Source organism: Panulirus ornatus, chromosome 73 (genome assembly GCF_036320965.1).
Source record: "Panulirus ornatus isolate Po-2019 chromosome 73, ASM3632096v1, whole genome shotgun sequence".
Taxonomy (NCBI): domain Eukaryota; kingdom Metazoa; phylum Arthropoda; class Malacostraca; order Decapoda; family Palinuridae; genus Panulirus; species Panulirus ornatus.
Window position 1 is genome coordinate 7,834,881 of NC_092296.1, and position 16,865 is coordinate 7,851,745.

General features: G+C 39.1%; 1 protein-coding gene across 1 annotated transcript in view; it reads right to left on the reverse strand.

Annotated features, from left to right (window-relative positions):
• The window catches only part of LOC139748309 (uncharacterized), a 69,727-nt gene that overhangs the window by 47,950 nt on the left and 4,912 nt on the right, over positions 1-16,865 (reverse strand). The window contains exons 5-6 of the mRNA XM_071661319.1: positions 13,396-13,470; positions 1,256-1,563 (exon numbers count right to left, since the gene is read on the reverse strand). Coding sequence (XP_071517420.1) covers positions 1,256-1,563; positions 13,396-13,470 — 383 coding nt within the window. The remainder of the gene's footprint in view (positions 1-1,255; positions 1,564-13,395; positions 13,471-16,865) is intronic.

The following is a 16,865-nucleotide window of genomic DNA, read 5'->3' on the forward strand; positions in this document are numbered from 1 at the left end:
TCACCATTACTTTAGTAGGGAAAAACTCAGAGGTATGACTTAATAACACATCTAATCTAGCTTTATTCTTTGGTTAGTATTTTGGTCCTTGGCTATTTCTAACTAACACTGTTCTCTACAAAATACTTCTTTTTTACTTATGTCACTTCTGCCTTTGTTAGGTTGAGTAAGCGACAAATGACATCATCTACATATATCCACTCTCCAGATGTAATGTAAAATGCACCAAACCAGAGCCTGCCATCAACAGACAAGCCCCACAGACTATTCCATGGTTTACCTTGACAGTTTCATGTGCCCTGGTTCAGCCCACTGGCACCATCCATTACATACAACATTGAACCAACACACTACATTTCATGCATGCCTTTCACCCTCCTCCATCTTTAGGAACTGATACAGATCCCTAAAACCTACTTCATTCCCTCCCTCTCAGTCTCCCACTAAAATAATGCCTAGCCAATGATTTACAATAATAATCTCATCCAATTCATAAGCTCTGTTACAACCATGACTGAAGATGCCAAAGTGCTGCATCACGAACCAAGCACCATTATACTCAGCTAAAACTGAACATGTTAAATGTGTTGAAGAATTACTCACAGGCAATGAAAATAGTATCAATAAACTCTCAGTGCTAGATGTGTTCAAGAAACAGGGAAAGTTTGCTATCACGGGTGTATCAATAATTAGGAAGAAATGGATGATATGGAAAAAAGTGAAACAAGTCAAATGAACATGTTTTGCAATTTTCTACCATCGCTAAAACCTTAATCAGAATTCTTTTACAATCTCCAAGTCCTCAATTAACTTCCAATGCACACCTTCCATTGTCAAGGAGTGGCTTATCATTTGCAAAGTATCCCTAACAATATTATATAAATGATAAGCATATCAATACTCTTCTTTAGATAAAACCACAGTACCAACAAGCTGTCAAAATGTAGTTTTAGTTCAGGCCATTCAACTAGATCTAGAATATAAACATTTCATATTCTAATAAATCAGATGAGAAACCAGCAGTTGGGTTAGAATTTATCACATCCAACAGATACACGACTTACACCAGCAGGTACAGCATATCACCTGATGACAAGTTACAAGGCAGCTCCAACAGCACATCTCACTTTAATACTCGAAATTAACCTGAAAAAATAAAAGCCCAGCCATTTTCCCACACCAATCGAGAGACAAGTCTCGCTCACAGAAGTCCTGTGACGCACAGGTGTAACAGAGGTAAATGTAGGCAGCTTACCTCTGGCTGGGATCAGCTGCGTGTGCAGTTTCGTCAGCGTCAGTAGTGTCCCTCTCTGGGTTATCTGATGTTTCTGCCTCATCCTTCACCTTCTGGTCCTTGGCAGGGCCCTTACTATTCCTGGTATCATGCCAGGGCTTACCCCGCCGGGCCTTTGCCATTTTCCTGAACTGGTACTCATTCCCAGCATGATGTTCGCTGGGACCATAGGCGTGGCCACCCCGGCCACGGCGGTCCCAGGTCCGCCGAGGGCTGTAGTGACGATCACGTTGGGGATACTTGCGCACAGGTGGTGGACGCATTCCAGCCTGTGGAAGACACTCACCACTCAGTTACCCCACAGCGAAAACAGCCCTATAAGCAGGGCTTCTCCAAGGGATGAACTCCCATGTTAACTTGAGGTATAATTTCCAACCTCAGCAAGCCTATGTGGGTAATCAGTGGGTGGGTCAAGGACCAGTGGCACAGAAGCATAATAAGTGTGGGCCAGTCACCACAACTCCTCCAGGTTACTCTAAAACCATCGGGCAAAAAAGCTCACTATAATAATGTAAAGCATTTCAACACTTTCATACTGGGATGCCAATGATTATTAATCTGGAAGAACATCCCCTATAGAAGCTTGGGTATTAAAACATTGGAATATGGTGGATAGTCTTCCCTTGCAAGCAAATACTGAAGTCATCTCCATATGGAGTAGAAAATTGTATCTTTCATCACACAATGTCATATGGTCTTGATGATGTTAAACTGTGATCATAGGAAGTAGGTTAAAATAACCCACAATTAGTATTTCACACGCTTTACCACCATTCTGAACTTGCACAAAATATAATGTCATACTATGTAGGACAGTCAAGAATTTAAGAGTGATTAACACAGGCAGACCACAACCAGTAACTGGCTGGTGTACAGCTGATCCTTACACCATCAACACCTGTGCACAGCCCCTCATCTGTGTGTAGTTGAAGTCAAATATTCTTCAAGTTACACACTGACGAACTTCAAAAGCCAGTAGCCTACAACTAGCACTCAGTACATCCTTACATAGCATTGCACCTGGAGAGAAATTTCATAATAAGGTGTTAAGTGCTCTTGAGGTTGGCCATAGTACCTACATACTGGTACTCAGGACTGCTTCTGGTCAAATACTATGCAGAACAGATGTCTCAAAGCATTCATTTGAAGTTCATCATGATCCACAGCTGAAACTCAAAAACCTACCTTCTCTCTTTTTTTGTATTTCATAATATGATGATGGACCTGCATGCAAAAGTCATGCTTATATGAATATTTTTCATAATTTTTGTCTCATGATGCATTAGCCAGCACACACACTCATGTTACGAGAAATGATATAGAAAGACGTGTACAATAACATCAACCTTCTCTGATTAGTAAACATACATTATCATACACTTCTTCATATTAAGAGTTGTCCTTTAGAAATTTTCATTTGCATCTGGCACCAAACAAAACATCCAATACCATGACTTTTTCTTATACTTACATTAAGGGTAATGGTATGAAGAAAAAATGGAACAGCATAGTGTTACAACCCATTTCCCAAGCTGTGGTACTTCATTCAGTAACATGCAGACCAATTTTCTCTTTGTCAGTAACACTGGCTTCCAAATTGTGGCTGAGATCATGGACTGAACACACCAAAGCTGTACCAATCCTAGTTTTCCGGAAGGTAAAAAAATTGGCTCGTCAAAGAACAACTAGAAACTCTCTCTCCAGCAATGTATTTCTTTCTTCCTTAAAGGAGAAGGGAAGAGTAAATGTGTGTGTGTGTGTGTATGTATGAAGACTGCAGCAAAAAGAGAAGATGGCAGATGATGATATAACACTGTAATTAAAAAGACTTGATTCCTTCAAGGTTCATGCATAAAAAAATCTGAGTGTTTGAAGCAGAGGATTTTCTCTCCATTGAACCAATTAAGTACCCTGATACACACCTTTTAGCAGGCTTCTAGACAATGAAAATGTAATCAAAGAACAAATTACTAATTACAAAAAGAGGAATCCCTATCAGCATCAGGCTAATTCTGTGGAGAAATGGGATTCAAAGTACTTTCCAAAATATTTTTCCTCAACACAACCAGTGTCTTATTCTTAACAGATGGTTAGATTCAAAAGGCAATTCTCACCAGTGGAGTAGCACTAAAAAAAAAAAAAAAAAATCAAATCTATAACACAATAAAACTCAAGATTTTTCTTACTTGTTCCTTATCTCCCAAGTCAGCATGGCAGCACCTTGAACACTGCTTCACTTAATCCATTTTTTAGCTGCAGCATATAATGCACTGAAACCAGAACCCCATGTCCCCAGCCAAGCCCCAAAGACCCCTCTCTGGTGACTGCTCCATATACCCTGGTTCAGCTGACAGAACATCACTCCCTGTATTACAAATCACTCTAATTTGTTCTATCCACACATGTATAACACCCTCCTGCTCACTCAGGCCCTGATAACTCAAAGCATCTTTCACTCTAATCTTCCATCTCATCATCAATCTGCCCCTGCTCTTTGTTCCTTCCACTTCTAATATATATGCAGTCTTCGTCAGTCTCTCCTCACTCATCCTCTCCACATGTCCAAACCATTTCATCACACATATTGAAGGTCTCTCAACCGTATCCATCTTAGACCACACCTCATTCTTCCTCCATCATTTTCTCCTTGATCAACCTCCTCTCACTATATTGTCTTTGGACACTTCATTCTAATATACCAACCCTCTTCGGTACTGTATGATCTGGGGCTTATGCCTCACATCCATACTCACCTTTCCCCTCACAGACAGAGACCTTTCTTTACAAACACTCTTCAACATACCTAAGACCTTTGACCCTTTACCCATCCTACAGTTCACTTCAGTTCCCACAATTGCATTTCCTGCTATGTCTACACCAAGGTATCTAAAACACCCTACTCCAGGTTCACCCCTTTCAAACTCACAAACCAACCTCTCTCACCTCTCCCAGACTTCAATAACTCACTTACTCATATCAACATTTAAATTCCTTCATTTCTCCCCAACAGATAAACCAATTTCTACAGTTGCACACTCAAATGTGCCTGAGTTGTGTCATATGCATGCAGCAAATTTCTCAACTTCCAAATCCACCCTTCCCCCCTTGCCCCACCAAAGTGACTGCACACCTAACCCTTGCTACAAAATCTTAGCATTTATGCCCCTTCTTACCCCATTCATAAACAGATTAAACACCTACGGTGAAACCACAAACCTTAGGTGCAGACCCACTATCACATGGAACAACTCAACCTTCTCTCTTCCTATATGAACACATACCTTACTTTTGATAAACACTCCTTGGTGCTTCCATAAGAAGCTTTCCTTTCACTCCATATATTCACAGCACCTTCCACAAAGTATTACTAACAACCTAACATATGCTTCCTACTGATTCATAAATGCTATACAAATCCTTCTCTTTATCTAAAAATGTCTTAGCCCAATTCTTCAAATCAAACCCAAACATCCTATATCACCCATAAAGCTACTTTCTTCCTTCCAATCTGATGGTCTTAATCATCACCCTTCCATACATTTTAACAGATATACTCAACAATCTTGTACCCCTATAATTTGAACATTCACTCTTGCCTTCCTTGCCCTTAAATAATGAAACTATACAGGTAAAGGTTGTACCTCTTTAATCCAGCAGCCTTGGGACCATTGCCAGACAACAGAAACTGACCCCTAAGTCATACACAGTTGACAATCTGATCTCATAGTACACAAAGTCTTTACAGAAGTTACTTTATCTAATTTTCTCAATAACTCCACGTTTTCAAACATAGATAGATTTATGCTCATGCATATTAGCACCTCTTGGTCTCTAGGATGACATCCTGAAGGGCTAAATTACAGCTATATATAACAAACCAACAAGATTGTTAATTAGCTTGGCTGCATTTTAAACAGATTTTGGAACCTTAGTGCTGCAGATCCAAAAACTAATAACTAATGGCGGCAATTTCAAAACGTGCCAGGCTGCAGAGCACCAGATTAGAGAGGTACAACCATATTCTGCCAGTCTCCCAGCAACTCACTCTATGCCATACATACATTAAAAATCCTGACTAACCAGACAGCAACACTGTCACCCCCCTTTTCAAGAAAAACAACTCCAATTCCATCCACTCAAGCTGCTTTGCCACACCATCTTAAAAAAGGCTTTCAGTTTTCGTTACTTCTGTTTCCATCAAACCATTTGCAACTGTTCTTGCTCTGCATACCTCAACATCCTATAATCGTACGTATGCCATACTATGCTCAAACACGTTCAACAGTCCTTCAAAAAACACTCTTCCTCCTCTGTCATCACTTTAACATCTACTCCCCTAAATGATGCTCCCATTGAATCTTTCATTCTCATCAAACAATTCACCTTCCAAAACATTTCCTTATTCTCTCTAAAGTTTACTGATACTCTCTCACCATCTCTACTTTGCCATCTTTGTCAATCCCTCCACCTTCCCTTTGAAATCCTACTGCTGCTTCTTGTACTTCTCCTTTTCACCCCCACTACTTCCCTACATGTAATGCTAATAAATCATTTATCTTTACCCACCACTCACTACTCTTGTCACATTCCTCCTTCCATAAACCACATACTTCTCAGATACATGTAAGCACTGCTTTCCTGAATACCTTCCATACCTCACACCTTCCCTAATTTCATTTACTTTCACCCTATGCCTTTCCTCACCCAATCTCTTTTGTTATCTACTTATACAAGCTTATTTTCAAAGCTTACTCAGTTTCATCACCCTCTTCCCACCTACGCCATTTCCTCTTTCCCTATAGCTTCTATAATATAAAGCAAAATTTTAACTATTTTCAGAGATGGGAAGAAAGTGAAGGCTTAAACAGAGGTATAAACATCTTGAACATCAAGGGTACCTATAAGACCATCACAAATGCATGTAATATAGAACATTAGCCTATTCTACATAGAACAGAAATCAGTCTCCAATCAATGACATCCTCAACTCCAAGTTAAAAAATACATTGAATAAAAAACTTGTTTCTGCATTCACACACACAAGAGTTAAGGCCAATTTATCACTTCTGACAAGAAGCAACACTACATGATACATCAGAAATGCTAAAGTGTGAGTACTTACACCAACTCCATGTAACCAGCTTCTAATTCAGTACCTTAATATTCAAATCAAGCCAACTACAACCAAAGACAATCTGATGTATAAGAAGGTAACAAATCCAGATTGATTCATTACAAATCATGCCAACACTCAAAATCATCTTCCAGTATTATTTCACCAGTTCAGCTTACATTAAATAGCATATCCTAAGACGTCGCAACCATACTAGTTGAGTTCAGCTGTACAAGGTTGTGCCATATTGTCTCTATAGTTCATCACTAACCAAAAATAAAGAAAATGGTTCATATAAAACTCACTTTCTGTACCTGAAACATAACTGTATACAAAGGTGTAAGCATCAAGCTATAACATAGCCAAACTAAAGGGAGGCATTCATCAATTCATTTCTTAGTAAAACAATCACTGTAAAGCTCTGTAAATGAAACATTATTTGAATTACTACTTAAGCCACATGGTCATTTGACAGGCTAAATATCCTTCATACCTAACTAAGATTTGGGAAAAGTTTCATGAACAGTAGATTGGTAGTCTACACACATCTCATGGAACTAAGACATTCTTAACCTAGATATGCAGCTTCTCTTTTGTAGAAGTGGTACATTATCTACAGTGTATCTGGCCCTTTCTGTGCAAACTCTATTATTATGGCCAGGCTAAGAATTGACTAATTTGGTATCAAATGTAAAAATTTCTAGGTATCACCAAGTCAGTAACTACACATAATGCACATATTCAATGTGAACCCTTTTACTCAATAATTTACAGAATCCTCTGTTCAAAACTAATCCAATATTCACTACTTGACATGCTTCTTCTCACAACACTCCAAGAAATTTAAGAAATGACTCAACTACAGTGGTCAGCTAAGAAAAAATTTTCAAATACCATTTTCTGAAATTCTGAGACTAAATCACTAGGAAACTCCACACAATTCTGACTGCACAATTTACACTAACTATGAGTGTTATCTTCTATCTCCACAGCTCAAGTCCAGCATAAAATTTCATTCTTAGAGATCTGTTCAAGCACATCATTTGATGCTTTAATCATATATCAGCCACCTGAAGCAAATGCTACTCTACTAAATCTAAGCAGCAGCATTCCAATTGTTTTTGTGGAGTCCAGGGTCTCCCCATACTGCTTCTTACACATTATCTGCCAACAATACTGGACAGACATGGACCAAGGACAATTAAGCTATCATTCCCTGGGGCATCACATAGCATTTCTGGTGTCCATATTGGTTAACCTAGATACTCTGAAGTCTGTAGCTTAATCCTTTCACTAGCATCCTACTACATCTAGATAAAACATCATGCACCCAGTGTGAGAGTGTCAAAACAAATTTTTATATATCATTTTGGAATGAGAATGGATTTCCATGTCCACTTATTGAAGTTAGTTTTAGACCAATTTTGTTGATTTTGTAAAGCACTAAAACCCATTGGTTATCAAGCATTTCTTTGAATTACAATTTATCAAAAAACAAATCAAAATTATTCGTGCAGAGCTATAAATTTGGGCCTCCTTTGAAAATTATCTATAGACTTAAACTATATGCTGTAGAATAACTGTAGGCAGCTACATACCAGGGAAGTATATTTCTGTTACTACCCGCCTGAGAATCAAGAGAATGAGTGACGAATACATAGTGAGCCAGACTTGAATGGTTGTCAAGTTTCACTCATCAGACCTAGGTAAATATATTTTCTTTCTGCCTCACCTAAACAGGGAATGCTGGCATTCTGTCCCCAACCATACAATCTCTCCTTGTCACAAAACACTTGACAACACTTAACAAGCATTCTTCGTAATTCTGGATTTTCCTGCAATGATCACTACATGCTAGCCCTGTCTTCTGGCAAAATGTTAAAGAGCAATAGACAGAAGTCATATAGGTGGGTGCATCAGACAAGTACATCATGTAAAAACATTTGACAGTAGTTGTAGGAACATTAGGTGGGAGCATTAGGTAACAGAAGGTACGAACAGTACATAGGAACATTGGGGAAACACATTAGGAAGAAGCAAGTAAGAGCATTATGTAAGAGCCTCTGAAAACACAGAGCTAGATTTGCACTCTGTCAATCGCCTGTTAAGGGTACGGCACCAAAGGCTGAATAATGGCAGTGGAATTCATCAGTTATGAAGAAACTTTTGCCATGGCAAAAGAGACAGATAGATATGTTTATTTATGCATTTATCATATTTGTTCACAACTTCCTGCATCTGTGAGGAAGTACCAGGAAACAAGGAAAGACCTATCTACTCATATACACACATACATATATTCATACACATACACAGACATATACACATATATACAAATACTTATTCATACTTGTTCACCGTCATCCATTCCCAGTGCCACCCCACCCCTCATGCCCTGGTTCAGTCCAGCGACAGTACATCAATGCCGGTATACTACATCATTCCAATTCACTCTATTCCTTGCATGACTCTCACCCTCCTGCATGTTCAGGCCCTGATCACTCAAAATATTTTTCACTCCATCATTCCACCTCCAATTTGGTCTCCTACTCCTCCACATCAGACACAATTAATCCTCTTTGTCAACCTTTCCTCACTTTTTCTCTCCGTATGTTCAAACCATTTCAACACACCTTCTTCTGCTCTCTAAACCACACTCTTTTTATTACCACACATCTCTCCTCACACTCTTTTTATTACCACACATCTCTCCTATCCTTTCACTACTTATTTGATCAAACCACCTCAACACATACTGTCCTCAAACATTTCATTTCCAACACATCTACCCTCCTCCATACAACCCTATCTATAGCCCATGCCTTACAACCATATAATATTGTTGGAACTATCATTCCTTCGAACATACCCATGTTTGCTTTCCAAGATAACGTTCTTTTTTCTTTTCACACACTCTTCATCGCTCCCTGAGCCTTCAACCCCTGCCCCACCCAACGACTCACTTCTACTTCCCTGGTTCCATTCGCTGCTAAGTCCACTCCCAGATATCTAAAACACTACACTTCCTCCAATTTTTCTCCAATCAAACTAATGAACCTAATAACCTTGCTCTTATTCACATTTACTTTCAACTTTCTCCTTTGACACACTTTTCTTAACTCTGTCACCAACTTCTGCAGTTTCTCACTCAAATCAGCCACCAGTGCTGTATCATCAGGAAACAAATGACTCACTCCCCAGGCCCTCTCATCCCCAACAGACTGCATACTCACTCCTCTTTCCAAAACTCTTGCATTTACCTCCCAAACCACCCCATCCATAAACAAATTATACCATGGGGACATCACACACCCCTGCCACAGACCGACCTTCATTGGGAACCAATCACTCTCCTCTCTTCCTACTCGTTCACATGCTTCTAGCAGCTTACCTCCCACACCATATGCTCTTAAGACCTTACACAAAGCATCTCTATTAACCCTATGATATGTTTTCTCCACATCCATATATGCTACATACAAATCCATCTTTTTATCCAAGTATTTCTTACACATGTGTATATATGTGTATGGCTGTATATGAGTATGTATATGTGTATATGTTGATATGTATATGTATGTATATGAACCTGTATGGGCATGTATGTATATATGTGTATAAATGGATGGCTCTTTCTTCGTCTGTTTCTTGGCACTAACTCACTGACATGGGAAACTTTGATCAAGTATAATAAAATTGATGACTATGCTGGTGAGACAGAGGATTCAAGGAGAGTGTTTGATGGTTTTGATGATGTCATGCAGCTGTTAACTGAATCATTAAGCTAATGGTGGTTATGGGTTACTTACTTGTAAACACATCTTGCATCACCTTCCTCATATTTTCTCCTGAACATCTTCCATCAGTGAAAAATCCTCTGAAAAAAGCCTGAACTCCAGCTCAATCCCAGTGAGTTTGAAACTGACAACAAGGATGGAAACAAAACAATACAGTAAACTATCAACCACAAGCATCGCCATCATAAAAATCAAGGAGTTGGAGAGTAAATCACCTTTTGGTGTGATATCCAGAAACTTAGCAGAAGTCTCTGACCACAGTATCACAGCTCACAACATTTGTGAATAACTAGAGAAGTTGGAAGGTAAATATACAATTATTGACTAACAAATCACACCACCCACATTGCAGTAAATCAGACTATTTCCAATGGCTCTAAGGCAGGGGTTCCCAACCTTTTTGTTCTTCTGTACGTACCCCTTGGGCATTCTCACAAATTCCCATGTACCCCAAAAAGTTAAGGATAAAAATATATAAAACTATCAATTTTTTTCATACATATTTGACATTTCCCACGTTAGCGAGGTAGCATTACGAACAGAGGACTGATCCTCAGAGGGAAAATCCTCATTTGGCCCCCTTCTTTGTTCCTTCTTTGGTAAAAGTTAAAACTGGAGGGAAGAATATCCATCTCCCCCACTCCCTCCAATCTTAGTCACCTTTAATGACATAGGAAGTAAGAGCCTCTATGAGGATTCTATACTGATCTGTAATAAGGGTGTTCTACATTACTTTTGTTCTACATTACTCATGGTGTACACTGCACAGCAGTGCACACCATGGTTACACTCTCATGCCACTAATTACCCCTTGAAAAGTGCAAATGTATCCCTGGGGGTACATGTAACCCAGGTTGGGAACTACTGCTCTATGGTATAAACCTGAGTCAGATCTAGAGCAACTTCATGTGTGTTCTTACTGTTTCTCTTTCTCAACTCTAACATTGATTCAAACAAAGGCACAATTTCATACATAAGGCACAATTTTTTCAGGTGATACCTGAATAAATACAGCATGGAACAATCATCAAAAGACCACACTAAGAAATTACAATAAGACAAAAAAGTTTCCTTGTCGGCTATTGAATATAATAGGCCTTTTTAATGGAAATGTTCTACTGTTGGGGAGATGAAGCAACGAATACCATACAGAGAAACCATCATATCCTGAAAGAATTTGAAAGACCTAACATAACAATATCTTACTGTCTCTGACAAAGACAAAAGAGTTACAGCTGTCTCTTCCAAAGAAAACTGTGAGCTAGGCTCCACAGACCTTCGGGAAAACAAGATGATATCTACGATACCTAAGATATCTACGACACTAACACTATCAAACAGAATACTGCTATGAACCACAATCATATTTCAGAGTAGGCAAAACAACACAATTACAAAATGTGCAAAAATATTTCAGTCTTCATCGATACTCTCAAGGATCTTAACTATTGGGAATGACTACAAACAGTGAGACTGTAATATCTGGACTCAAATCCTGAAGCTATTGGATTCACAATTAGGAATATCTTCAAAGGCACCTTTCCCAGCTTACTAATAACTAGCCCTGACAGGCATGAATGACCATGTCTACAAGTGGAACATATGTGACAACACTTAAAACATCTAGTGCCAAGATTGTTTAACAAGCTCCCAACAACATTGAACATCTATATGGGAAAAACTGAGGAGAAATGAGGCCCAGGATATGCATCTATACTGTGTACCAAGCCAACCAGGATGAAGTGGTTACATAGGTCATTCACCTTTAGGAGCCTGGTAAAACAATACTGCAGTTCAGCCTCAGGCCAACCTGTGGCAGTAGATAACCTCCAAACTGATGCAAAATATATGCAAGGTAATGAAAGGAGGAAGACTTCACTAGATTAGACCTTTTGGTACAGAAGACATGCATGTACTTAAAGACAATCAACAAGACACACTTGATGAGGAATGTGGCAAAGGAACCAGCACTCCAGGCCTACTGTGAATGCTTCATGTTGCTAACATGTGCAAATGCTCATCAGGAGATATATGGATAATGCCAATCTTTGTGTACCAATCACAAGACACCGAGGCCCTGAAAGAAAAATGGTCTGTCTCATCTAAATATTTTTGGTCATTATGTTAAATAGGTTAGGATGATGGCTCACCTTTTACAAGACTGGTTCATATGTCACATCACTGCCCAAAGAAAAATTTGACCAAAACATTCATCATAAAAAAGCAACCAACATTCCAGCACATCTCAACATTATTAGCACTCAATTCCTTTCACACATCCCCACGTCACTTTTTGAGCCTATGGACATAGGTGTAATTTTGCGAATGAGACAAAAACATTGTAAACTTTCCTTTGAGCAAATGCTGAATGTTAAGACTGCAGATGAACTACTCATATTCTAAAGCATTTAGAGGTATTTCACCATAAAGCATGCTATCACTAACAATATTTCAGTCCCAGAATGACATTTCACAGAGGAACCTCAATAAAATATGGCAACCATTATAGCAAAAGGTGCTTAACAATTTTATGTGGAAATCATATAAAAGGATATTGACCAAAAAGATAATACAACCCTGTGTAAGTACCAAAAAACTGGATAAAGCATAAGGATATGCAGACCAGACTTGCACTCTAACATAATTTAGAAATAAAAGGCTAAACCTGGTAATATGGAACAAACTGCATTCAGTGTTTCAAGAAATCTAAATAATTCTGTGCTATCTATATCCTATATCTTACTCAAAAAAAACCTTTACAGTAAATCAATACTTAATTCTGTGAATTCCAGTGCTCACCAAAGTATGTCCTTGCACAAACCAACTTATTGTTCATGTATATCATTCAATTTTTTGGTGCACAGCTGCAAAACACTGCCAGCACACACTCAACGTAACAAATTATCATCACTTTACACCATGGAAGAGTGAAACCTTGGTCTTAAAATCCAGAAATCCTTCAACAATTTGTACATACCAATCTTCTGAACACCAAGCACACCTGACTAACAATTTAACAACAAATATAGAAAGGAATCTTAAGAAAAATGTCAAAACATGAAATAAATGCCCTTAACAAACATCTAATTCTTCACTTCCAATACACAAGTCTAACAACCATCTTACAAGATACCATTGTAGGAGTACAAATCTCTGGCGGTTATATTCAACAAAAACTTGGCAGTATTTACCCAGTCCACACGCCTGATTTTCCTTGCAGGAGGCCCATTGTCCCAACCATCACGGCTTTCACTCACTGATGAATCCTGCAAAGGTACAAGTCACTCTTAATATAAGCAAAATCTCTCTACCAAAATTATCATTACTGAAAAGTTTTCAGTTACATACTCCTCGTGTATATTCCTATCTAAACACCCTTTCGCTGTTTCATGTGTCATCAAGGGAGCACTAGTAAGAGACAACTAAGCTCGTGGAAAAATCCTTACTTCTCTCCTCTTCCTCCTACTATAAAGTACATCTTTTTCTTTCTTTTCTTTTAAACTATCCGCCATTTCCCGCATTAGCGAGGTAGCATTAAGAACAGAGGACTGGGCCTTTGTGGAATATCCTCACCTGGCCCCCCTCTGTTCCTTCTTTTGGAAAATTAAAAAAAGAAAAAAAAAAAAAAAACGAGAGGGGAGGATTTCCAGCCTCCTGCTCCCTCCCCTTTTAGTCGCCTTCTACGACACGCAGGGAATACGTGGGAAGTATTCTTCATCCCCTATCCCCAGGGATAATAAAGTTCATACGGGAGTATAAAAAATTTTGATAAGAGAACAAGGTACATTCTCTGATTATATGACTCGTCACCTTACAGCAGCCACAAAAAAACATCGTCCATCCCCATATATTTTTAATGATACATGTACAAGGTTTCATGTGGTACAAGGGTGGTCATCATACAACTGGTTGCTGAGACTAGTGTTTCTAACAATGTAAGCACCAGCAACCTACCCTAATCTACTTTGAGGAAGGATATTCTTTCTTTACTCTTCCTGGATGAAAATTCATTTTGGGAACTCTGCTTCTAGGGACTGTATTTCTTCCACCTGTGGTTCAAGATGGTTGGCTCCTACCTTTCTAAGGAGGAAAAACTGAAAGCAAGAAAATGTAGTAGGCATGAGATTTCTAGGTGGACTAGTTACTTTCTGCAACAACTCATTAGTGCCTCATCTCATTCAAATCAAGACCCTTTGAATCCAAAACATGGTCCTAGATTACTTTAGGAAGCTTGCTAATTCCATGCCAAGACATCTGCGGATTGCAATCATGGCCAAAGAGAGAAAGCAAAATACTAAAATGTAAATATGACATCTTTGAAAATGCATGGGGAGGCAAAGATTTTTGCAGACTCTGTCCCTGACATAAGAACCCTGATGTAATGTTCTCTTTCAGTTTTTCAGCTACAAAGAAATTCAAATTCATGCATACTTTACTAGCCTACAAAGCATAATCCCTTACTTTATTCTTTATAAGCTTCTTTCTTTCTTTCTTTCAAACTATTTGCCATTTCCCGCATTAGCAAGGTAGCGTTAAGAACAGAGGACTGGGCCTCTGAGGGAATATCCTCACCTGGCCCCCTTCTCTGTTCCTTCTTTTGGAAAATTAAAAAAAAAACAAAAAAAACAAGAGGGGAGGATTTCCAGCCCCCCGCTCCCTCCCCTTTTAGTCGCCTTCTACGACACGCAGGGAATACGTGGGAAGTATTCTTTCTCCCCTATCCCCATAATTTTGTAAATAACTCAATTCACATTAACTGGGTACTGGAGATGTTGCTAAGGCTAAATGGAATGGTGAAATAAGAAGATTTACATATTTCAGCTAAGTTTTCATTATCCACAAGAAGAGAAGAATAAGTAAATTCAGCCATCTGTACAAAAAGATATCAAAACAACTTTGAGAGGAATATATATTGATTAAATCTAAAGGGGATAAGAGTGAGTGCTCAAATTACAGAGGTATAAGTTTGTTGAGTATTCCTGGTAAATTATATGAGAGGGTGTTGATTGAGAGGGTGAAGGCATGTACAGAGCATCAGATTGGGGAAGAGCAGTGTGGTTTCAGAAGTGGTAGAGGATGTGTGGATCAGGTGTTTGCTTTGAAGAATGTATGTGAGAAATACTTAGAAAAGCAAATGGATTTGTATGTAGCATTTATGGATCTGGAGAAGGCATATGATAGAGTTGATAGAGATGCTCTGTGGAAGGTATTAAGAATATATGGTGTGGGAGGCAAGTTGTTAGAAGCAGTGAAAAGTTTTTATCGAGGATGTAAGGCATGTGTACGTGTAGGAAGAGAGGAAAGTGATTGGTTCTCAGTGAATGTAGGTTTGCGGCAGGGGTGTGTGATGTCTCCATGGTTGTTTAATTTGTTTATGGATGGGGTTGTTAGGGAGGTAAATGCAAGAGTTTTGGAAAGAGGGGCAAGTATGAAGTCTGTTGGGGATGAGAGAGCTTGGGAAGTGAGTCAGTTGTTGTTCGCTGATGATACAGCGCTGGTGGCTGATTCATGTGAGAAACTGCAGAAGCTGGTGACTGAGTTTGGTAAAGTGTGTGGAAGAAGAAAGTTAAGAGTAAATGTGAATAAGAGCAAGGTTATTAGGTACAGTAGGGTTGAGGGTCAAGTCAATTGGGAGGTGAGTTTGAATGGAGAAAAACTGGAGGAAGTGAAGTGTTTTAGATATCTGGGAGTGGATCTGGCAGCGGATGGAACCATGGAAGTGGAAGTGGATCATAGGGTGGGGGAGGGGGCGAAAATTCTGGGGGCCTTGAAGAATGTGTGGAAGTCGAGAACATTATCTCGGAAAGCAAAAATGGGTATGTTTGAAGGAATAGTGGTTCCAACAATGTTGTATGGTTGCGAGGCGTGGGCTATGGATAGAGTTGTGCGCAGGAGGATGGATGTGCTGGAAATGAGATGTTTGAGGACAATGTGTGGTGTGAGGTGGTTTGATCGAGTGAGTAACGTAAGGGTAAGAGAGATGTGTGGAAATAAAAAGAGCGTGGTTGAGAGAGCAGAAGAGGGTGTTTTGAAGTGGTTTGGGCACATGGAGAGAATGAGTGAGGAAAGATTGACCAAGAGGATATATGTGTCGGAGGTGGAGGGAACGAGGAGAAGAGGGAGACCAAATTGGAGGTGGAAAGATGGAGTGAAAAAGATTTTGTGTGATCGGGGCCTGGATATGCAGGAGGGTGAAAGGAGGGCAAGGAATAGAGTGAATTGGAGCGATGTGGTATACCGGGGTTGACGTGCTGTCAGTGGATTGAATCAAGGCATGTGAAGCGACTGGGGTAAACCATGGAAAGCTGTGTAGGTATGTATATTTGCGTGTGTGGATGTATGTATATACATGTGTATGGGGGGGGGGTTGGGCCATTTCTTTCGTCTGTTTCCTTGCGCTACCTCGCAAACGCGGGAGACGGCGACAAAGTATAATAATATAATAAAAAAAAATCTAATTTTGTGTAATTTGTATAGAACTAATAACTATACATCCATTTTTTAGCAAGAAAACTATATATAACAACTATAAACATGGACATATTTTTAATTCACTCAGCTATTTCTAAACTTTATGCTACACTCAAATGGTTAACAAACTTTTGTCATCAAGATTGCACTTTACACACAAAATAGTAAAGCCTTTGTAAGTCAGAGCAAA